Source organism: Neovison vison, chromosome 1, assembly GCF_020171115.1.
Source record: "Neovison vison isolate M4711 chromosome 1, ASM_NN_V1, whole genome shotgun sequence".
Classification (NCBI taxonomy): Eukaryota; Metazoa; Chordata; class Mammalia; order Carnivora; family Mustelidae; genus Neogale; species Neogale vison.
Window position 1 is genome coordinate 236,687,868 of NC_058091.1, and position 24,190 is coordinate 236,712,057.

The 24,190-nt window shown below is 40.7% G+C and overlaps 1 protein-coding gene across 3 annotated transcripts in view; it reads right to left on the reverse strand.

Moving 5' to 3' along the window:
- The window catches only part of ARHGAP26 (Rho GTPase activating protein 26), a 443,705-nt gene that overhangs the window by 279,213 nt on the left and 140,302 nt on the right, over window positions 1-24,190 (reverse strand). For all 3 annotated transcript variants that reach the window (XM_044225350.1, XM_044225370.1, XM_044225360.1), the window contains exons 10-11: window positions 19,322-19,416; window positions 212-290 (exon numbers count right to left, since the gene is read on the reverse strand). In XM_044225350.1, coding sequence (XP_044081285.1) covers window positions 212-290; window positions 19,322-19,416 — 174 coding nt within the window. The remainder of the gene's footprint in view (window positions 1-211; window positions 291-19,321; window positions 19,417-24,190) is intronic.

A 24,190-nucleotide genomic window follows, 5' to 3' on the forward strand; every position in this document is an offset into this window, starting at 1 on the left:
CCTGAAAGTCCTGAAGGACTGAGAGGCCAAAGCTCAGGGACTACAACCACACAGAAACAGTTTCACTATCGATGAAAGTTCAAGAGTAGAAGATGTCCTCTGGTACACTGGAAACCAAGGCTTTAGATAGAGAGCAAAAATCACTGCACTTGGGAAGCAACCAACAACTCGGGTCTTTATTTCTATTCTACTTCCCTGAATTGTTACTTACAGGTTCCCGGCCATCCATGGCTTCCATCCAGAGCCTCCGGTCTTCTTCCGACAATGCCTGCATGGTGATAACCCCTGGCCTGTGGAGAAAGGAGGACACAGACATGAACCCAGTGTCACTGGTGGAGAGATCCTGATGAATGTGAAACTTCAAGAAATACCCAAACAACAGAGTAAGAGATTGCTAGGATTAACAAATGAAGACAGGCACACAGGCAGCTTTCAGAGCCACTTTTCAGCCTCAGAAAGCAAAGTCATCTCCTGAATTCCCCTCAATAAGCCTGTGTCCCTCAGGGAGCTAGGAAAAACCACAGCAGACATTACCCTACTACTTACAGTTAAGAGACACACATGACTAAAGTGATTCCTTTAGAACAGTTTTTGTTCCTTGAGGTCTTATTCATTCCTATTCTCCAAAATGCATAACAGAGACCTTTACTCACAGTATGATAGCAATTCATATGTATTAAAGCGAACAGAATCACTGGACTCAAAATTAAAAAGAGAGGAAACAATCAAGCTGGGGGGACGCTGGCCTCTTAACCTCTAATCCAAGGTTTCTAAACTCCTTTTGACATGGAGATGTTTTATGATGGTAAACAGATTTATAATGATATTAAATGTATATCTTTTTTTTAAGATTTTATTTATTTATTTGACAGAGAGAGATCATAAGTAAGCAGAGAGGCAGGCAGAGAGAGGAGGAAGCAGGCTCCCTGCCAAGCAGAGAGCCCAATGCGGGAATCGATGCCAGGACCCTGAGATCATGACCTGAGCCGAAGGCAGAGGCTTAACCCACTGAGCCACCCAGGCACCCTAAATGTATATCATTTTTAAAGTGAATACTTGTCATGTCAGGTATTAAGTTCTTTACATGCACTACTTCTTTTCACCCTCTCAATGAAATCTGCTTGACCTTTCAAACTAAACACAAACCCTCCAGAAAGCTTGCACATGGTATCAAATGGTGTTTGTTGAGTTCCCCTTGCAGATGGCACTGCACTAGCAGAGACTTGAGCAATGAAAACGTTCTTGGGAGAGGGAGCTAAAAGTGCTCTGTGCTCATTAAAGCAGGAGTCATTACAGTCCACAGATGGGTCCAAGAGAGTCTATAAACCACTCTTCCATCTTCAAATATATGTATATTTTTATGTATTAACAGTTCAATCTCAATCATTATCAAAAGAGACACAACCCTCAAAAAGTTAAGAACTACAGATTTAGTGGTGCCTAGGTGGCTCAGTCATTAAGCATCTGCCTTCAGCTCAGGTCATGATCCCAGGGTCCTGGGATTGAGCCCCACATCCTGCTCCCTGCTGAGAGGGAAGCCTGTTTTTCCATCTCCCATTCCCCCTACTCATATTCCCTCTCTAGATGTGTCTATCTCTGTCAAATAAATAAATAAAATCTTTAAAAAAAAACTTATTTAAATCCTCATTTTTAAACTCTGAAAAAGCTTAAAAGGAAGTAAGAGGTCCACTAAGCAAGAATTAAGTCTTATTACCATCTGAGTCTGCGGTATCATAATGATCGCAGAACAGTACGGTAATGAAACACATATGGGCCTGGCCTTACCCTGATCAGCACAAGTCTATTCATTCTGACCCACATAATTACTGGTACTGACTTATTTCCACAGTCCCATTGATATGCTAGATCTATTCATGTTGAACATATTTTTTTAAAAAAGATTTATTTATTTATTTATTTATTTGAGAGAGAGACAGTGAGAGAGAACATGAGCAAGGAGAAGGTCAGAGGGAGAAGCAGACTTCCCATGGAGCTGGGAGACTGATGTGGGACTCGATCCAGGGACTCCAGGATCATGACCTGAGCTGAAGGCAGTCGTCAACCAACTGAGCCACCCAGGCGCCCCCATGTTGAAACATATTTTAAATATCACATCACTCAACATCCCCTAAGGAAAAACATTTCCGAAGATGTAAGCATCTAAGTACAGGGGGGTTGGGGACTCAAGCGGCACTGAGGTGTGGTATGAGTGTGTGTGTACATGTTGTGTGTGTGGGGGTGGAGGTAGACAACAGTGGTGGTAGCTGGGTATGCGGATGGATGAGTGAAGGTCCTGAACATGAAAACTTTAATTCCCCAGAGGTAATCCTTCCTGTGAAGGCCATCCTGAGCAGTGACACCACAACACAAAGAGGACACAGAAAATATAGTAAGAAAATATAGTATGGCTCCTGCCATGGCCCTCCCTCCTCTTCCCGAAAATTCTCATTCTCAGACCCAAATCCCCATGTCCCACCATGAGCCCATTAAGTGCACCAGACATTGTCTGCAGACTACTGGCAGTCATGGCTCCACAGAGCTGTTCCTTGGCTGGCAGGCATGGTGGACTGATTCTACTCTTCTATCTCAAGCACAATGCTTTAATGGCTTAGAGGGGAAAAAAGTCTATGAAGCTGCAGTCTGCTTTAGAACTCTCAAGTCCCTGGACCTGAACGTCTGAGTATTGCTCAAGTGTTGTGCCTGGACCACCAGTTTCAGAATCAGGCATTCCCTGAAAAATGGAGATTCTTAGCCTAAAACTACCTTATTACTAAATCTTAATTTCTGGGCTGGGTCTGGGAACTTGGATTTTAACCAACTCCCCAGGTGATCCCGATGCACAGTTAGAGACCCACTGCCCTGGCCCCCACCCTTTCCTTCCTGTTCCCCCACACTAAAGAGCAAAAGACACCCCCCGGTATACACTAGGGTCAAGCAGCCAACAAGTCTCCAGTCCATTTCCTGCTAGGTTCCTACCAGCAAACAGTGGGACCACAATAGTTGCCTAGCATACCAAGATTTCAGGGGCCCTGCAGATATCACATCAACCTCATGGCCCACATTGTGAGATTTCCACCCAGAACCACAAGGAGGAAGTTCAGACAAACTCAGAGGCCACTTGGCCCTAGTAACCAGGAAAGTCAACAGGATCTGTTTTCACTTCAAGAAAAAATACCAAAATGTAAGCTCTTTTCCATATGTGGTTTTGTTCCCCTTTTTTGTGGAAGGGGGTAGTATGGAACTGAATAAAGGGGATTTAATACACTTGGCTCTAATCTTTTGACCATTCCAAGTTCAGGTAATTTTCTCTCAATCTTGTATATGAATGTCTGGATCACAGTACTATCCTTTCTAGGCATCTAGAAAAAACTCCTACAGCTCCAAGTTTCTTTTCCTTCATAACAATTTAAACCATAATTACATAAATCTCTTATGTGTGAATTTCCAAGGACCAAGGTGAAAGGGTCAACTTTATTTTGGAATCAAGCAATAACTTTCTTTCCACATTCCCCCTCCCTGTGTCCCTACTAGCTACCATTCCTCAAAACAAAATAAAACGAGCAAAACTCTCTATGACCCTATACTTTCCACGTCAGCAGTTCGTGTTTTAAATGCATCTGGGTTTCCATAACAAAAATGGAGAGGGGGAAAGAGAAAGAGAAATCCAGAGGAGGGTGTGCAATGAGCAAGGGAAAGTATAAAACAATGAAAGAGAATTGAAATGAGTTCTTTCTAGCTCTACAAAGAATTGTGTTACTACCAAATACCATAATGGAATATAATCTACAGTAATAATAACTGAGGAGAGAGAGGAGGAAGCAGGCTCCCTGCCGAGCAGAGAGCCCGATGCGGGACTCGATCCCAGGAGCCCAGATCATGACCTGAGCCGAAGGCAGCGGCTTAACCCACTGAGCCAGAGATTATGCTGAGTGAAATAAGTCAAGCAGAGAGAGTCAATTATCATATGGTTTCACTTATTTGTGGAGCATAACAAATAGCATGGAGGACAAGGGGCGTTAGAGAGGATTAGGGAATTTGGGTAAATTGGAAGGGGATGTGAACCATGAGAGACTATGGACTCTGAAAAACAGTCTGAGGGGTTTGAAGTGGCGGGGGGGGGGGGGGTGGGAGGTTGGGGTACCAGGTGGTGGGTATTATAGAGGGCACGGCTTGCATGGAGCACTGGGTGTGGTGAAAAAATAATGAATACTGTTTTTCTGAAAATAAATAAATTGGAAAAAATAAATAAATAAATAAATAAAATCTTAAAAAAAAATAATAACTGAGGAGGGTATGTCAGATGCTATGCTAATCACTATATATAAATTAATTCATTTAATCTTGACAATTACATCACGTGGTAGGTATATTCTCATTATCCAATTGGGGAGATGAAAAGAACCAAGGCTCGAATAGGTTAAGTATCCTGTCTACAGTCACAGAGCCAGGATCTCAACCCAGAAGTCTACTGCTTCACCCTTACACACAAGACCACAGCAAATGTGGAGGTGCCCTACCCTATAGAAAGCAGATACTGAACATTCCTCCTCCAAGCACCACAAAATTCCTACATAGAATCAAATAAGATCAAATCATAAAAGGTTCTGTAAAGCCTGAAGTGTTTCATAGATACAGTCACCACCAGAACACCATTCAAACAGCCAATCCAAAAGAAGAAGATGACGATGTCCAATGTGACTATAGCTGACTTTTCTTCAGCAGAGGTTCTCCACATTTCTTCTGCTTCAAAATACTCAAGAGATGGAAAGGATGAGTTATTTATTTTTTTATTATGTTAAGTTAGACACCCTACAGTACCCTATTTGTTTCTGATGTAGTGTTCAATAATTAATTAGTTGTGTATAACACCCAGCAGGTGATGAGTTTTTTAAAAGAACATAAAAGGCACCAAACATGGGGGCGCCTGTGTGGCTCACAGTCAGTTTAAGCGTCTGCCTTTGGCTCAGGCCATGATCCCAGGGTACTGGGATGAAGCCCCAAATCAGGGTGTCTGCTCAGTAGGGACTCTGCTTCCCCTTCTCCACTTGCCCCTCCCCCCCAACTTGTGCTCTCTCTCAGACAAATAAATAAGATCTTTAAAAAAAAAAAAAAAAACTTAAAAGAAAGCACTAATCATAAAGAAAAAAGGAAATAAGGAAATAAGACTTCAAAAAAATGAATAATTTTCATTCTAAAAAGGTACCATTAAAAGAGTGAAAAGGCAAACTAAAGAGAAAGAGATGCTATAGTTTGTATCTCCAGTGAGACTCTTAACCAGAATATGTAAAGAATGCCCACAAATAAGAAAAAAAAATGAACCCAATTAATGAAATGGATAAAAGACATGAATAGGCACTTCAAGGAGGACACACAAATGGCCAACAAACATAAGAAACAGGGCCCAACATGATGTCTCTTTGAAGAAATGCAAATGAAACCACAATGAAACACCCTCCTGAAGGGAGAGCATTCAGAAGACCACCAATACCAAGTACTGGCAAGAATACAGAGCCACTAGAACTCTCACATATTGCTAGAAAGAGAATTGATAAAACAATTTTGGCACTATCTACTAAAACTAAATATACACCTCACCTGCTGTAGGAACCAGCAATTCTACCTCTATGCATACATCCAAGAGAAATGAATGTGTATGTCCATCAAAAGACACATTCAAGAATGCTCTTTTATTTTTTTAATTAACATATAAGCAAATAACATGTATTATTTGCTTCAGGGGTACAGGTCTGTGAATCATCAGTCTTAACATAATTCACAGCACTCCCCATAGCACATACCCTCCCCAATATCCATCACCTAACCACCCCATCCCTCCCATCCCCCTCCCCGGCAGCAACTCTCAGTTTGTTTCCTGAGATTAAGAGTCTCTTATAAGAATGTTGTTTTACTCTTAATGGCCAAATTTTACAACAAAAAAAACTCAAATAGCCATCTATGAGAATAAATTGTTTATATTTAAACAAGGGAGCACCATACAAAAATAAAAAAGAACCAACTACAAGGTACAATCAACAAAATAAATCAATCTTATAATAATGAAACAAAGAATCCAGACACAAACTACTAACAGTACAATTCCATTGATATGACATTCAAACACTAGTCAAAGTCATCTTTGGGGACAGAATTCAGAACAGTGACTTCATTTGGGGGAAGAGGTATGATGATGACTAGAAGGAAACTATCTCCTCAGGTAATAGTAATGTTCTATAATCTGATCTGGGTTGTTACACCCATATAGGCATTGTGGGAGGCAGTCATAAAGATATGCTTAAGATACACACTTAAGATTTGTGCATCTTACTATGATTATACTTCAATTAAAAAAAAAAGTCTTTTAAATACCAAAGATATAGGTCTTGTCATCAATAACTTAGGCACCCTAGTTATCCTGACTCTCGTGCTTCATAGCTACGTAAGTGCCTAGTGGACAACTAACTGAACTACTCCATATTCTTCTTTACACTGCAGATTTAAACAATACCTACTTCAAGGAGTCATTGTGAAAGTTTAATGAGATATTCATAAAGTGTCTTACAGTGTTAGACACACTGTAAATGCTCCCAAGAATTTGCTCTTATCACTGGGGCAAATGGATGTGGCAGGTAGAGAGGAAGAGATGGCAAGTGTGCAGTAGGGTCAAAACTATGGAGGAAGAAGGGCAGGTGAACATAGTTTAAAAAGGAAAAGAAACCAGCCACAGGTGCTGCAGATACACATGACCCCATCCCCAACACACTCACACACAGCACTGAAAATCACACCTCTACCACAAAGGGAGCCAGGCCAGGGGCTGCACTGACACATAGGCTCTCACGTCATGGCCATTTCCTTTTTCCTCCTGAGCAAAGCATTTAAGTGGCCTACTTCCCCCTTTTGGAATTAATGTCAGATAACTGATAAGGACAAAGAGGGGTCTTTAGCAATTCTAGAAAATCTGCCAAGGAGGGCCCTCTGCCCACGAGTTGGGAGAAGTAACAAAAAAAGACCTGCAATCCTTTCTACAGCTCAATTCTAAGATACAACATATGATATGGCACCTCATTTTGCATCTGAATAAATCCTTGGTTAGTGCTACATCTTTATCAGCTTCAAACTGGTAAACAAGTATCTGTAATTTTCTCTAAGATGGCACTCTACCTCTCACACAACAGGGGAGAAGATGCAAAAAATTACTCATCTGTCACAGGTCAAACTGCGTCCCAGCACCATACCCCCTTCCACTCTGGCCTCCAGAAAAGAGCCCGTGGAAAACAGTGTAGCCTTCACTGCCACATCCAGGAGCAGGGACCACTGATGTCACCTCACTGTCTCCTCAGCAGCAGAGAGCAAACAGAATTACAACCAGCCCTGACTCCAGGGCCACGCCACAGCTTTCCTGCTCTAATCTTATTCCTGAATCTGAGTCAACAATAGTGATCTCAGTAGCTTGGCAACTCCACTACTTCCTACTGGACAAGGAAATGCTGTTACTGACTCCACCCCACTGAAACAAACACTCAGAACCTCTTCTTTCTAAATCAACCTCCAAAGATCCAAAGATGTAGGGGTTACTCATTCATAAGACTCTAAGTCTTCTGTTGTCAAGAGTTCATTCCCCAGCTTCCAACCACACTACAGCACATGTAAGAGTCAGGTTATGCTTGTATAGGAAGACACAGAATGGTGAAGCCTTGGAGAATGGACTGCCATCCATAGTGGGAAAGAGGTGCACAAATGCCAGGGACAGGAAGTTGTCCTTTGCTTCTAAAATCCTACTGGGAAAACAGGTTCCCAACCATTATTAGGGTTTGAAGTTCAGGACATCTTCATTTACACAAAGATATGGCCAAAGCCATACCAAATAATCTTGGAGAATGACAACGCTTTCTTGTCTATGAGATTACAGATTCAAACATCCACAGAGAATAGGAAGTAAGCAAAATCAGTGAAATTGAATGAAAAGATTATTTATTGCCCCAAGGAAAATAGGCTCACTCTCAGTTTCCATATAATATGCAGCCCTTTACTTTTTCTTTCGTACATTTACTTTTTGATGGTCATAGGAACAAAAAAAGGACTTCCCCTCTATGGGAAAAATAATGGTGCAAATACAAGGCAAAGCGGCAGCTGTCACCTGTCATCACAGTGAGACAACAGGACATGGTGGGGATAGGAGTAAAGCGAAGAGTGTATGCCCCACCTAAAGGAGGCATCCACTCCTCGCTCTATAAACAGCTGGTACATGGGGAGGCAGAGCAACATTTACAGACTTTTTTCAACTTCAACATGTTGGTTCAAACACTACTCAAGCCAAACCAAACATGTCTGTGGACCACCAGTTTGCAACTTCTAGTGTCTGTGTCAGTCTTTCTCTGGGCTCTACCCAAAGTTACCACGATGTATTATAAAGTCATCTGATGCACTAGAACCAGCAACAATGCATGTCTGTATTTGTGATTCACCTCACAGTCAAATTCAGCAGAGCATCTCCAATGTTTCATAAAAGAAGGAACGTGGGCTACTTCCTCTTTTATCCCCAATACTCAGGACCCAGTGTCATCACTGGAGGGCAACATTAATCTATATGGAGATAAAAAGTTATAAATATGCACTGAGATAATGACCCACTGATGGTCCTCATGCATTACAGAGCCTTCTGCATAAAAAGGATATGAGTAGGCTAAAGGTAAGAGACAGGAGTTACTGAGAGAGAAAGCAGAAGTTGCAAACTAGTGGTTCATTAACTGTGACTAATATTTACTGCGTATTTACTAGGTGTCAAGCACTGTGCTAAGGACTTTACTTGCAATATAGTTTATTCTTCAAAATAACTTTCTCTAGTAGGTATTATCATTATACCTATTTTAAAAACTTGCAAAATGTCATAGCACTAGGAAGTAGCAAAGTCTCAACTTGAACCCAGTCTGCAAAGCCCATACAGAAGCAAAGCCTACACAGAAGCACAATACTGTACTGCCCCCACGTGCATGCACTGTATGTGCCCTGGGATGCATGATGATTGAATCCTTAAGCCTTAAGGGGAGGGAAGGAAAGAGGGGAAGCAGGGCTTGTGCGCATGTGTTCTACCACACAAACACACACACACACACACACACACACACACACCCCTTAAGAAGTTTTCAGAAGTAGGCTTCTCATCAATTTAGAAAGGATCTTGTCCTAATAATGAATAAATTATAATATATCACTGCCTACAGCATTAACCCCTTGAGAGGAAAAGTCCTAAAATAATGAGCACCATAGCAGCAGTGATACTCTCAAGAGTAAATACTGCCAATCACATCAAATAATTTCCTACATTTTTATTTTAAAGGAAAATGCAGTCATAAAACATCAGGAAGCCCAAATAAAGAAATCTTTGGCACATGAAACTGCATTATCCTAAGAGAAATTTATATGATTACCTATTATGGGCCAGCCATTATGCCAGACACTGGGAACACAGGAGTAAAGCAAATTTTAACACAGCAGCAGCAGCAGCAGCAGAAGACAACATTACTAATTGCCACAATGAGTAAAACTCAGGGAGAACAAAAATACTTGTTACTACCATTGATAACAAGTTGAAAAAATTATCTAATTTAAGAAATTTATTAGTCATTTACAATTTTTTGTTTTTACTATTGTAGCTCATAGTGCATAGAAATGTAAGTAAGGAATTTACTGATTGACTTGTTTCCTCTTTTCAGATTTAACTGCAACATTCTGGTTTAGAGTTTTTCAAAAAACTCATTTTATACTGGCATTTGCCATTAGCAAAACAAATATCAGTATGCAGACCGAAGAGTACAAATAAGGTCGCCCCCATTTCCCTTCATAAAATCCAAGAACCAGCACATCCCATTTTTAGTTAAACCAGAGTCAAAGAGTAAACACTCTCTCAGTTAATTTACAAAAAAAGAAAAAGGGGAAGAAGACCATTTGATAACAATTTCAAACTGCATGAATATTTAAGATTCCAAAAACTTCTCAACTCGCTTATTTTACAGAACAGCCAAGAAGCAATCCAGAAAGCACAATACTTCCCCCCAGTTTACCCCCACCCAAGTATGGAAGTTACAGCAGAACACCCTCTGAGGAAGGAAAAGCCATTTCCTGTCTAAAATGTCAGTGGTACTGAGACCAGCACTCTAATCCAACCACCAGGAAGGCAAAATCAAATATTATTTCAAACCAGGGGTGAGAAGGGGAGGGGCAGGGAGGGGGAAGTCTGAAACCAGGAAAAATAGATTCATCTGTTGCAAAAGATAAAGGCGCCCTGCACCAAGAGGGAAAGGCAGGTTGGCCTGGTGTTCAGCACACATCGGATAGCCAAAATCATACTGAAAACACATCTGTTTTCTTCACCATCCTGAAATAAGCTGTCCCTGAAGCAAAGAGCCTGACACTTTTCATTTAGAAACCAAGGTAAAAATGTAATGTTTAAACAGAAGCTTGATTAACTGAGCATGCTTGCTTTTGCAGGGTAGCAGGTATGAAATGATCCATCACAAAGGGGTGAGAGGAAGGAATTTCGACAAAGAATGAATCATTTAGAATACCTTTCCTTTAAGGAGTAATTCACATCATTTCTTCTCTAGCGCAAAAATAACCTCCCACCCCCAGCCGCTGACTCCTAATTGTTGATGTATAAAGGAGAGCTGATTTTCCACTAGACCTTCTTAGTAGTTACTAATAAATATACTAAACTGCCATCTAGAGGTTGAGCACTGCAGCAAGTCTGTTACATAATGTGATCCTTTTTGGAAACCACATACCATCTACACACACACAACCTCACCAAGACATACAAACAAGTGCATACACACACAACACATAGCAAATTAGAAACAACAGTATTATTTTAACTTAGTACAGTTCCATTTTGAGACAGTAAGTCATAAAGAAAGGCATAACCCTTTTTGTCTTATATAGGATATATATACAAATAATGGGTTACCACATATATAATTTGAAAACAGAATCTTCCTCTACCAGCCCCTTTGCACATATACTTAATGCACCTGTACTCACTCTTAGTTTATAGTGGACTTGAAAAATCATTAGATTATAGGAAAAGGAACAACATCAAAATGGAAAAAACATGCTCAAAGAAACATCCACCAAAGCAAAGGTTCAACATAAGAACAATGAATTCCAAAGTACTGGGGTTGAGAAAAAAAAAAAAAATTCCAAAAGCACAACTTTTGCCAACACAGGACTGCACCAGGAAGGAGAATTATCATATTCCATCTTCAAAATAGTCCTGCAAGGGTAGTATGATAAGCCCTGGACCAGAGTCACACAGCTAGTAAAGGGCAGGTCCCAAACTGAAATTCAAGGCTGTTTGCATCTTTTACCTGCATTCTGCAGTCTGCCATAAAAAGATCCTTGAAATGAGGCTGGTAGCTGTTTGGAGGGTTTGGGTTAGATTTTCTAAGGTCTTCTATAAATCTTCTAAGACTTCACTATTCTTTCTTTAACCAACCTTTCATTTTCCTGGAATTTTTTTCACCCTACCTTATATTGGAATGCAGAGTATGTGAGTACTTGCTCAAGTCTTAATTTAAATAGCACCTAACATGATTAAGCTCCTATAGTATCTCACAAAACAGTTCACCAAAGTCCTAAAAATAAGAACAAAATTGTCTAATTCAAACATTACTCTTCCATAACAAAACAAAAAACCCCATGCACATAGTACTAAATTAAAAACTGTAGAAAATGATGTTATCATTCCTCTGGAAGCAAATTACTTGACACACAAATTTAGAGTTGAACAGAGGTATACAGAACATACCTAATTCAACAACCAGCGAACCCCTACCAAGAAGGGCTCATACACTGTGCAAGGGCACAGTACACACAGTGGGACGACAGGAGAGTTGATAGTGGGTGTGGCCCCTCAGGTTGATGCTGGTCAGAGGAAACTGTCTTGCTTTACTTGTTTGTGGGAAGCTAGCATTAGGAGGACTTCAGGTTTAGTTTGAAAGCAAAATCAGGTGACAGCTTTTAAGAAGGAAAGCCCAGTAGATTCATCGTACTTCGTTAAACTTCCTACCTCCACAGTTGGTAAAATGCGGTTGTACTTCATCAATGAGGGAAGGAGGGAAGGAGAGGAAGAACAGGTTCAGAGTATTCCAGTCATACCATCAATCTCTGTACGAACAGAAGGATTAGGTCCCTGTGTTTGTTACATTTGTCCTATGCTTTCTGGTCCTCCAAGTTTGCTGAAACACTCAACATCCCGGTTTATACCTTTAATTGCTTGAATGTGTATGTATATGCATTTGTGTTTGCTCTTTCTACAATCAAAAGCAAACCCCGTGCAGGTAAGGACTGTGCTTGTTTTGGCCCCCATGCCAATGCCAGGAATGGGGCATGTAGTACTCCACGTAATATCTCCAAATGTATGGACTTCTGCTGGAGTCAGCTAGTCCTGAAAAAAATAAAGTATTCTAATTGTTTCCTTTCCTCAAGTATAAACACCTCATCTCAAGAGACTACATTGATTCAGTGCATCAAAACGAAGCCCTTTGTTTTTACTACTTTCCATATGGTTTAGTGGCTCCTCCTGGAAAACATATGGGACAAAATATCCATGTGTCACATCTGTGAGAAATTTCTTTAAACAAATCCAGAGATGCTGGGAGAAAGACTCCACCATGATCCTTTAGCTTGAACAAATATTTTCCTTACTTTTGCTCATTAATTTCCATAGGATGCCGCATGGTGGAGTTATTTAGAGTGACTGAAGAGAGGTCCCGATTGGCAAGTATTAGTAACTCACATACCACTACCACTAACAGCTACTTTTAGATGGAATCCCATTTCTACCCATGAATTTTACATTAAACTCCCTCCAAAAGAGGTGGCATACTTTAAGGAAGAAAATTATAAATCCAGCCCTTATTCAATTAACCAACATAAAATACAGACCTTCAAATGCTCGGTGCTATGGCAAGATAATTCAAAAAACACCAAAGATTGTTTCTATATTAAGACATAAGAATGATTTTTTTTTTAAGCTAGAAAAAGGTTAGGCTACCATCAAGACAATGCAGAGTAAGGAAGATAATTTATGTCAACATGCTGTTTGTGAAGTGGGGCTTCTTCAGCAAGTATGTGCTGGCCCATCCATCTAAGAGGCTGTCAGGGATACTGCTGCTGCTTGATTGAGAGAGGTCCTCCCTATCCAATACTGGGTTTGGTTCCTCTGCTAGGACAGATTTTTTTTTTTTTAAAGATTTTATTTATTTATTTGACAGAGAGAAATTACAAGTAGATGGAGAGGCAGGCAGAGAGAGAGAGAGGGAAGCAGGCTCCCTGCTGAGCAGAGAGCCCGATGCGGGACTCGATCCCAGGACCCTGAGATCATGACCTGAGCCAAAGGCAGCGGCTTAACCCACTGAGCCACCCAGGCGCCCCTGCTAGGACAGATTTAACAAAGTACCACAAACAGGTGACAACAACTACAGAAATTTAGCAGCTCACAAGCCTGTGAAGAAGCTTCAAGAGCAAGCAGTTAGCAGGGTGGGTTCCTTCTGAGGTATGTGAAAGAGAATCCTTTCCATGCCTCTGTCCTAGATCCTGGGGGTTTACTAGCCATCTCTGGTATTCTCTGGCTTGAAGACACATCACCCTCATCTCTGCCTTCACGCTCACATGATGGTTTCCCTGAGTACCTATCTGTCTCAGTATCCAAATCTCTCCTTTTCATAGGGACATTGGTTACACTGAATTAGGGCCTACCCTCATGACCTAACTTTAACTTGATGACCTCTGGAAAGAGCCTGTTTCCAAATAATTTTTATTTTTAGACACTGGGATTAGAATAGAACTTCAACATATGAATTGAGGGATATACAATTCAATTCTTAATAAACAACTTCTAAGAAAGTAAGAAAATACTCCTCTTTGTACCATATTGTGGCAACATCCTACAACTACTGCAAGTCATACACACTCGTTTAAAGCCTTACAATAGTCTTAATGCTAGAGTCCTGAAACGGAATTAAAAACAAAAACAGAAGACAAATTCAAAGCAGTATCACATCAATTTAATGGACAAGATATCTTGACCTAAACAACCTTTCACTTTGGAATTGAAGAAAGACACAGAGTTTCTACTAATGTTAACTTTTCAATGTTGGTAACAACAAAATCCTTTTGAAGGAAAGATAAGAAAACATCAGCCTGTGACATATTTACTCAGAACAGACCAGGGGTCTTCAACAAATTCTCAGGTCTGAACGTCCCCTAAAACTAGTTCTAAGAAAAGGAATCGAAGAAAGGCACTGGAGAATAAGGGACAGATAAGATGTGAATATGTGGGATTAGGTAATTATGTGAAGTTACTATAGAAGGCTGTAACATACTGAGAAGAGACGATAGGCCTAGTTGATATACCAAAAGAAAAGCAATTAGATACAAGAATTAAAAGTAGATTTCTGAATTGTATTCAGTTTACAGAGAACCTCAGACATAAAGTTCAAGAACTATGGATCTAACTCTCATACCTCTGAATTAACAGTTAATTTGATCCCCAGCTTGTTCATGGGTCAAAGAGTCACAATACTTCTTCCTTTAGGACATAAATGTCAGAGCTTAACCCCTTTTCATCAGCATTTCAGGAAGAACAAATTAACAGCAATGCATTGTCATACAATGAAATCAACTGATAAATACCCCGTTGCTTTCTGACTCATGCTAGTCTCTCTAGAGAGAGAGAAATGAGTGTCACCTTAAAAATAACGGGGAGAAGAGATGTACCCCCACAAAAACACAGCATTCGTGGGACACCTGTGTGCAATGTGCCCAGTGCCTGTGCTCTATCTGTACTGCCTCTTTAAACTATTAGCTATGTGAGGATCTTCTGGAGGTCACAAGGCAGTAAATATAAGAACAGAAGCTAGTTTGCAGCTTTAGTTCATCCATTTGTTTATGATGCCATGTGCAAGTGAGTATAATGAGAAAGCATTTCTCAGATTTCACATCTAGCAAGTTGAACACTCAGTGGTATCCCTGAAACCCAAGTAATGACAGCCCTGGGCTTAACGCTGGAAACATTTCTAACATATCCTCAGTTTGCGGCAGCAAGGTGCCCTGCGGTGAGTGCCCATGCACCTCGGTTCAAATCCCTCCTGAGCCCAGGGGAAGGCTCACACCTCTGAACTACAGATTCCTCACCAGTAATGTGAATTAACTGGAGCACAGTCCTCCTAGACTGTAGTGAGGATAACATGAGAATGTATGAAGAGCATTCGGCTTCTACAGAGCGTTCTCTTACTGCTCGATCCCTCACCACTCTTCCACCTTTAGCTTAAAAAGTGAATTTTACCATGGTTGCTGCTGTTGCTTTTTTCCTGGTCATCTCTTATGAGAGGTTGGAAATTACCTCTTTTACCATATTCTTCTCCTCCATAAGGGTAAGATTTAAGCTCCTTCATAAAGAAGCCTCATTTTGGGGGGTGGGGGGGTGGGGGGGTTCTGTTTTGTTTTACTGTCATTCCTAGTCACAGTGTTTTTAGTAAGGAAACATTTTCATACCCTGAAAAATCTGTATTGTGATTGGCATGGTGTTTACTGCATCCATTATTAGTGAGAATAAAGGACAAATGAAGAGCTTATTCCAAAAGTGGATTTCATAGTCTCTCTCCAGGAGGGTCAGAAGGACTGTGGAGGTCTGGGGCAGGGGCCAGGAAGCTGTAGTTCTAATGAGCACCCCATGGATGCTGAGTGCAGGTATTTCTCACCACACAGTCAGACATGCTGATGTAATAAACTGAAAAATATTGACCGGCTGGAATATCACTTCCTAAAGCTATAGCCTCTGTTTAAAAAAAAACAAAACAAAAAAAAAAAAACCACACAAACATAAAATATCAGCACTAAGTCTAAAAGATACAAGTATTCGGGATGCCTGGGTGGCGCAGTTGGTTGGACGACTGCCTCCGGCTCAGGGCGTGATCCTGGAGTCCCGGGATCGAGTCCCACATCAGGCTCCCAGCTCCATGGGGAGTCTGCTTCGCTCTCTGACCTTCTCCTCACTCATTCTCTCTCTCACTGTCTCTCTCTCTCAAATAACTAAAATAAAATCTTTAAAAAAAAGAAGACGTAAACTTTTAAAAAAAATAAAATAAAATAAAAGATACAAGTATTCAGAATAATCCTAAAAACCCACCATGTCATATATTTTAAGTCAAAAAATACTACTTTCACGTGCATGTGTACCTTAATAGAGTAAAACATTAATAGCCGCTACGTAAACATTTATAAATAGAACAATTTCCCTTTTACTTCCACATTTCCTAAGTGCTAAACTTGCATTTTGTCCCTACACCTCTCTAGCCATTCATGTACAGCTGAGGTAATCAGGAGAATACCTCACTGGAAAAGCAGTGGGAATCAACTCCTTGCTAAAGCACACTGGAATAAAAACCAAGGTGTAAGGAATCTTCCAGAGGAGAGAACTCTGGGCATAGTTCCCAGGAATGTTGCCAATGAACCCATGGAAATGTTTTTCCTTCTCTCCTTAGTCCCTTCCTGGATGAGTAAGAAAAATGCAGAAAGACACTAAGTCAAAACAGGAGACAGGTAAGGAAAAATGCTGCCCAACTATAACCTAATCTTTGAGATCAAAGATAATGACCTATATAAAAAACAGAGAAGTTTTTCATATATGTTCTATGTTATTTTAGGTAAAAGTCAAGAGACACAGAAGATGCTCAAGCTCAGAAAACAAAGTTTCTTAAACCCCCAGGTCCTAGAAACAGGATGCATGCATGGCATACCTAACAGGGCCATATGGGAAAGAGCCAGCAGCCACAGGGCTACTTGTTAAGAGTAATGATGGGACAGCCTAGCTGGTGGTTCCTGTTGGAGTTTCCAAGGGAAAGGCAAAGCACAGCAGGGTCAACAATTGATCCGCTAGTTTGAATAATTTCAGGGGGCTCTAAACTATAGGAATGGCCCTCCTTGCCTGGTACCTGAACCTCAGATAATTAAAGCAAAGGAATATTGCCTCTTGGGGATTAAGGGTTCCAGTGGAGGAAGCCTGGCTCTGAGTTGGTTAATTTGCCTATCAATGGCACGCTCCTGGCTGTGCCCTTTGCTATCTCTAAGAATTAGCGGCTCTGGAAGAGACAATCTCTCCCCAGCCAGAAGGGGTTTTAAGGTGTCCTAACACCACATATACAGAAAATTTAAAATATAAGCAATACAACAGAACTAGCTACTCACCTCCTGCTTCCTAAGAGGAAATTTAGCAGCCTTTTTCTGAACCCAGACTAAAACCCCCTCCCTATCATCCCCAGGGAACCAGAGACAGCAACTTAGGAGAAATCCACTTCCCAAACCCACTCAGTATGTTCTATGTGACACATCTGCCTTCAGCTTATAATTGGGACATACAAAGCTTTTAGGTTATAATCAAGGGGGAAGATGGTAGGAAGTACTCGTGAGGTGGAAATGAGACAGAGGCACCACGTTGAGTTTTAATTGCCTAAAAAGCAACTCTCTAAAACTTCTGGGAAAACTTCTGAGGAAGAAAACAGGAAATAATTCAGTTTCAGAAATCATTTCTGAGCTGGTTTTCAAATAAGGGACAGCTGCAACATGAGGCACACCTTCTTCCAAATAACCAAAGAGATGATAGTCTCTAGAAACAGTTGACAAGCAGCAAACAACTAACTCTGCTTTTAAACATATGTGTCTTCTCCACCTCTTTTATGGATGCCAACAATGTGAATTCCCTTAGATTCAATACTGAGAACAGAGACGCATACAGGTGCTTAGAGTATCCTGAGTTAGGATTTGTTTAAAATCAAGAATAACCAATTTCAGTGTGAAGAAGACCCTGTGCAATTCCCCTATGCTACCGTAGTTCAGCCTATGTCCTCATGCACCCTTTCCCTATTACCCTCCCACATCCCCAAACACAGTGAAGACCTGGAGTACTCTCTTTTCTTTATAAATTAGTTTACTTCTCATCATTCAGAGCCTAACCTTATAAAATAATCAAGTCTGATGAATGCCGGGACAAGCTAATTAACAAATAACAGCTAACACTTGCTGAGCGTTTATTATTAGCCTCCCTGCCAAGCGTTTTATGTGGATTATCTCCTTAAATCCTTACAATTCTAGGAACTAGGTACTATTACTAGCTTCATTTTCCAGATAAGGAAATCAAGGCCCTGAGAGATTAAGTAGTAATAGCAAAAAGTCACATGGCTATGAAGTAGCAAAGTCCAAATTTAGGGCCTGGCTACCTAACTTGAGAGTCCAAGGTATAATGATTAAATGCTGAAGAGATAAGGTAGTTTCCATGAACTTCTGATTAAAGCAAAAGTGCATGCTCCCTTCACGGGAGCTCGAGCAGCCTCCAGCAGCCACACTGCAGGGAGACAACAGGGCATTAGAAGGCATCCCAAACACGCCAACACCACAGAAGGCACTCAGTGTCTACATCTTCTAGAATCCGGAAAAAGTGGCCCTAAGTAAATGTCCCAGAAAGGACAGAAGTACTGACTTCACAAAACGGGGGAGGGGGGGATGTTTAAATAAAGGGGAGAAATGGCATTATAGGAGAATCAGGTTGAGATTTAAGGATCTTTAAGGCTGGCACTGTTGATCTTGAACAGACAGCACAAAAAAGCTTAACACGTGGCTTTCACTCAAGGAATTAACCTGTTGCCAAGTAAAGTGTTTCAAAGAATTGGAACGTTGTCAAACCAGCTTAACACCATGAAATGGCACAACTTAATGAGACTCCATAAATATTGAGGACTACAACACAGAGCTCCCCCTGCAAAAAGTGATTTTACAAGTGGTTCACTGTCTTTCCTGGGCATATACACACAGTGGTAGGTGAAATGCTACAACTAAAAGCTATCTTTTTTTAACTGAGTACAACTTGTTCCATCGTTCATTTCACCCGATTCCTTTTGGACCATTTTTTAAATTTAAAAAAAATAAGGATTTTTAACGTAAAAAAATCTCAAATAGCTCGTATAATCATGCTGAACAGTTTTCTTTAAACATCTACTCCACCTCCTAAGATAACAAACATTACTTCTCAGGAAAGCCCTAATGTTAAAGCAAACCAAACCAGAGGCTCAGTACTGAACCTACAAGACAGGAGAAGCTATGCTGATCCTTACAGACTAGCAACTGGCCTGAGGTCTATTTGGAAAAGGAGGGGTGGTGGGGGATCAGAGGACAGAAAAGCTCTGACTGAATGGAAAAGGTAAAAAATCCAAAAATCCTAATAAAACTCCCAGTAATATCTGCTCCTGAGCAAAGTGTGACTGCTACTTACCTGTCTACTGCTTCTACGTCAAAGCAAAACCTCTTCTCGATAGAGTCTGTTTTCCGCCGGGTGCAGGATTTCAGGGTGACAGATTCATCTTCTCCCTGTTGGGAGCATAGAAACTATCAAAATGAGGCCTGACCACAGGCTATGCTATGTGCCTCTCCAGCATACCACAAACACACCACATCAACCAGAGTGATCACCCATCTTCTCAAGCCTGAGTGTTCATAACACACAGGAAGGTGGAATGTTGACCAAAAACCTTCCCTCACCCACGAGCCTCACACAGCTAAAACCTGTAAACCAAGTTTTACTTTGAGCCAAATATCTCTTGTTTTAATTTGGTTCTAGAATATCATAATGGTAAGCATCAACCCATGCTACATAAACTCTTATTGGCAATGTTTGCAACAGGTTTAATTTGCGGGTATTTAAAATTTTATTTATTTATTTGAGAGAGAACAGGAGTGCAAAAGCAGAGGGATGGGCAGAGGGGGAGCCAAAGGGGAAGGGAAAGGGACAAGCAGTTTCCTCACTGAGCACAGTGCCTGATGGGGGACTCAATCTCATGACCCTAAGACCATGACCTGAGCCAAAACCAAGAGTTGGACACAACTGACTGAGCCACCCAGGCACCCCTAATTTGCAGGGCTGATAAGGGTTAAACCAGATGACCTGCAGATCTCCTGACTCTGAGTTTCTATGTTTCATTGCCTTCACTTTTTCAGGAAGGCCTTTCTGGACCAGGTCAAATATCCCAAGACATGTTCACATAGCACCATGAACTTCATCTTTCACACAGCACTAGTTGTAGCTAGAACTGTCCATTGATGAGGGCGATGATTCCAATCATGTCTCCCTCCTCCTTAGACTGAAGCTCCCTGAGGGCCGGGACTGTGTCTGTTCTTGCTGATTCCTGTGTTCCCAGAGCCCATATAGGCCCTGGAACAGAACAGATGTTCAATAAATAAGTTCTTAACACCTTCACAGGTGTATATAATGTATAATAAATTGTACATGTCAATTTTTGAGTTTTTAACTTCTGTATCTCTCCAGAAAATCAAGACCACAATCAAGCTAATGAACATTTCCATCACCCCCAGAAGTTTCCTTATCTGTTGAATTCCATCTCTCCACCCTGTCTACCCTCAGGCAAATAGTGAATCTGCTTTCTTGTCATACAGATTAGTTAGCATATTCTATCATTTCATATAAATGGAATCACACAGTATGTGCCCTTTTATTTCTGACTTTTTTGACTTGGCACAATTCTTTTGCAATTCACATATGTTGTGCAAATCAAGAGTTTGTTTCTTTTCACTGCTGAGTAGTATCATTTCATACAAAGGAATCCAACACTTTCATCACATAGTGCTCTTTTATTGCCTAAAAACATAAGGGTTTCTGTCCCTGATTTCTTCTCTTTTTCCCCATATAAGAATGTAGGGTTCCTATTTCTCTTGCCTTTGCCAATCTTTTTCTCTAAACAAGGGGGAAAACTAATAAACTTGCCTAATTTGTTGAAATAGGAAACGTGACTTCCTATGGTAAAACTTAACCACCCCCTAGTCAAAATACCACACAAAACACAGAAGACCTAGCGAGAGATGGTTTATATTCACCAGCTTTACATCTACTGTGTTTTTTAGGAGGTGGAGAATAGCAGGTGGAAAGGTACTGTGGTCAGGGTCCATGGAGCCTGGGAGGAATCGAAAGCCAGCTAGTATGGTTCAATCCCAGAGTGAAAGGCAAACTGGTATGAAAGAGTCTGAGGGAATCAAGAGCCAAATCATACACATTATGATCCATCAACCTGAGAGCATGGGGAAAATAATGAAGGGTTTTAAGCAAGGGAAGAGACAAGGTCAGCTTTGGACTGCTCCAGACCTCACACAGAGAGAGCTGCCTCATCTCAGAGGCTAGGATACAGGAGAATTCTCTTTCGCCAAAGGCAGCCTGATCTCCAAGATGGTGGAACAAATCTGCTCACATACCCTTGCCTGAAGTTAAGAGAAAAGCAGGTACTTTTACAGGAAAATAATCCAAATGAAATGGACAGCAAGGTGAAGGAAAGTGAAGTGAAAAACATGTTAGGGGGAAAAAAAATCCACCCTATTACCTATGTTAAGTCTACCTCCACTTACTAGGAGAGCTTTGTACAAACACATATATCATATGTAAAGATGTCAAATGATTCTCCTGTACAAACCAAGATGACATCACCTCCAGACAGTCTTCCTATTCCCTCCACCCTAAAGCTAAGAAAATAGAGTGATGTCAAGGACAGCCATTATTTTATATATTTTTCTGTTATTATTGTTACTATTATTAGGAGCCCCCACCTTCGATTCAGGAGATGCACACTCCAAAATCAGGGTTTGAGTACTGGCTCTGTAACTCACCAGTTGTACGGCTTTATAAATCACTTTTTCTCTCTAGAGACCTCGATTTCCTCCTCTATGAAGGAGAAAATTGGATTAACAGGATAATATAGGACAATATGTGGACTTGGAAAAATAGAAAATAAATTTAAGGAATTATTAGGAAAATTAATTATTATACTTAAACTCCTAATTTAGAACTCATTGTGTGTCAAGCTCTCTTCTAAGAGTATATATACTAATTCACACAAACTTCTTAACAACCCAGTGAGGTGTTTACTATTAATTCACAGAAAATGTGGGAGTTCCACACATCCACCATAATTGGTCTCTGTCCTTCACTTCTCAGTGGGATAAGACCAAACAGAAAAAAGTTCTTCTTTGAAGATTTAGGAAACCACAAGGTCAAAAGTCCCAAAATAAAGAGTGTGAGAGAATAATTTGGGGATGCTCATTTCTAAAAAGACAGATTGGAAAAGGACTATGGCTCAACCCAGGGGAGCAAGTCTAACTCTTATTTCTGTTATATAAAAACTAGGGAATACCCAGTGATTAATGTTTAATATCTCTTCAGACTCCTTAATTTCTTTATTTCTATATTTGAACAATGTTGTTTTCCTGACATTACTCCACTCTTAAAATATTAAAAGAGCTTTGGTATATTCTTCTGTAATACATGGAAGGGAAAGAGATGCTGATAAATTCTAGTACTGTGGCCTAAGTAAAAAAAAAGCAAGGAAGAAAAATTGGAAGTGGTACAGACTAAGGGGGGAGTCTGATAGAGTAGCCAACAGTAATGACAGATGCATCTAACATTACTGAGCTGGGCAGTCTAATTTCAAAGCTGGTGCTCTTAGCCTCTGCAATGCCTGCCCCTCTGTAATGCCCTCACAAACCCAACATACCACACCACAGTGTGCCACAAAGAGAACCAGAGATGGAATGCTTATTGGGGACTAATTCATCAACATATTAGACACAGCTTAAAAATTATTTAAACATAGAATCAAGGAAATTATGTAGAATGGAATCCAGAAACACAGACAGATGAAAAATATAAATGCTTCTGTTAAAAATAGTTAGCTATCTCCCAAAGGAGTTATGCCCAGAAGGAGACATGGAGAGGAGGCAAGATTCAAAATTATAAATGATAAGAATCTCCCAAAGTTACTGAAAGACACCAATCTCCAAATACAGTAAGGCCCCACATTCCCAAGAACAAAAGCATGAAAAAAAAAATGGGACCATCATTATGAAATGTAGAAACCAAAAGGAAAAAAATGAAGACATTAAGAGCAGCCAGAGAAAAAAGACACATTACCACAAGAGGAAATGCACTCAGGCTACAGCTAGGGAGCCCAGAGGAAAAGAGAAAGGCACAGTGACAGCAGGGCCTACATGGTCAGAGCCGGCTGCAAGAGTATTTCTATCCTAACATTCTTCATACCATGTGACTGTAATATTCTTCCCATTAAGGGGCTGGTCTGCATGCTCTCCCCATGAAACTGGATGGGCTTGGGTGAGCTTCAACCAACAGAGCAAAAGGAAGGCTGTTTGACTTATAAGGCTACAGGCTGTCTCCGCTTTCTTTGCTGGAATATTCACTCTTGACATCTTTAGCTGCCCTGAGGCCACCATGCTGTGAGAAAACCCAACCAATCTTCCGCTGAGAAACAAGATGGACAGACCCTGAGACAATACAGAGCAGGGAGGAAAGAGGGAAGGGGAGGAACAAAATCAGGAGAAAAGAAGAGAGCCATGACTGACCAGTCTCTACTGACTTCAAACCCTCACTGCTCCAGCTCCTACCACCATCTGACTGGAAGCCCCTGAGAAACCCTGAGCCCAAAGCACCCATCCAAATTCTTGCCCAATTCCTGACCCACAGAAACTGTGAGAAATACTAAAATGACTGGTGTTGTTTCAAAAATTGGTAAGTTTGGGCACCTGGGTTGCTCGGTCAGTTAAGCCTCTAACTTTAGCTCAGGTCATGATCTCCAAGTCCTGGGATGGACCCCTGAGTCAGGCTCCTTGCTCAGTGGGGAGTCTGCTTGTCCCTCTCCCTCTGCCTTTCTCATTGCATCTCCCCTTGCCTCTTCCCCTCTCCCCCAGCTCATGCTTTCTCTCGCAAATACATAAATAAATAAAATCTTTAGGAAAAAAGAGTTGTTTAAGTTTTTCGGTGATCTGTTATACAGCAACAGATAATCGGGACACCTACACGATAGCTGGCAGCCCTCTTTGCATCAAGTAAGAGTGACATCCATCAGTTTCATAACACAAAGCCACTCAGGGATCTCTAGCATCTAAACACACTTGACATACTTAATAATGTATATTTATGATATACCAGAATCTTTCTTAGTTGTAGTTCTTAAAAGAACTTTAAGCTAAGAATATTCGCTTTGCTATAATTACTGTCTAATTACTGCTATAATTACTGTCTACTATTCCTCCTGGAATTATTGTATAAAAGTGGGAAAATTACAGCAAA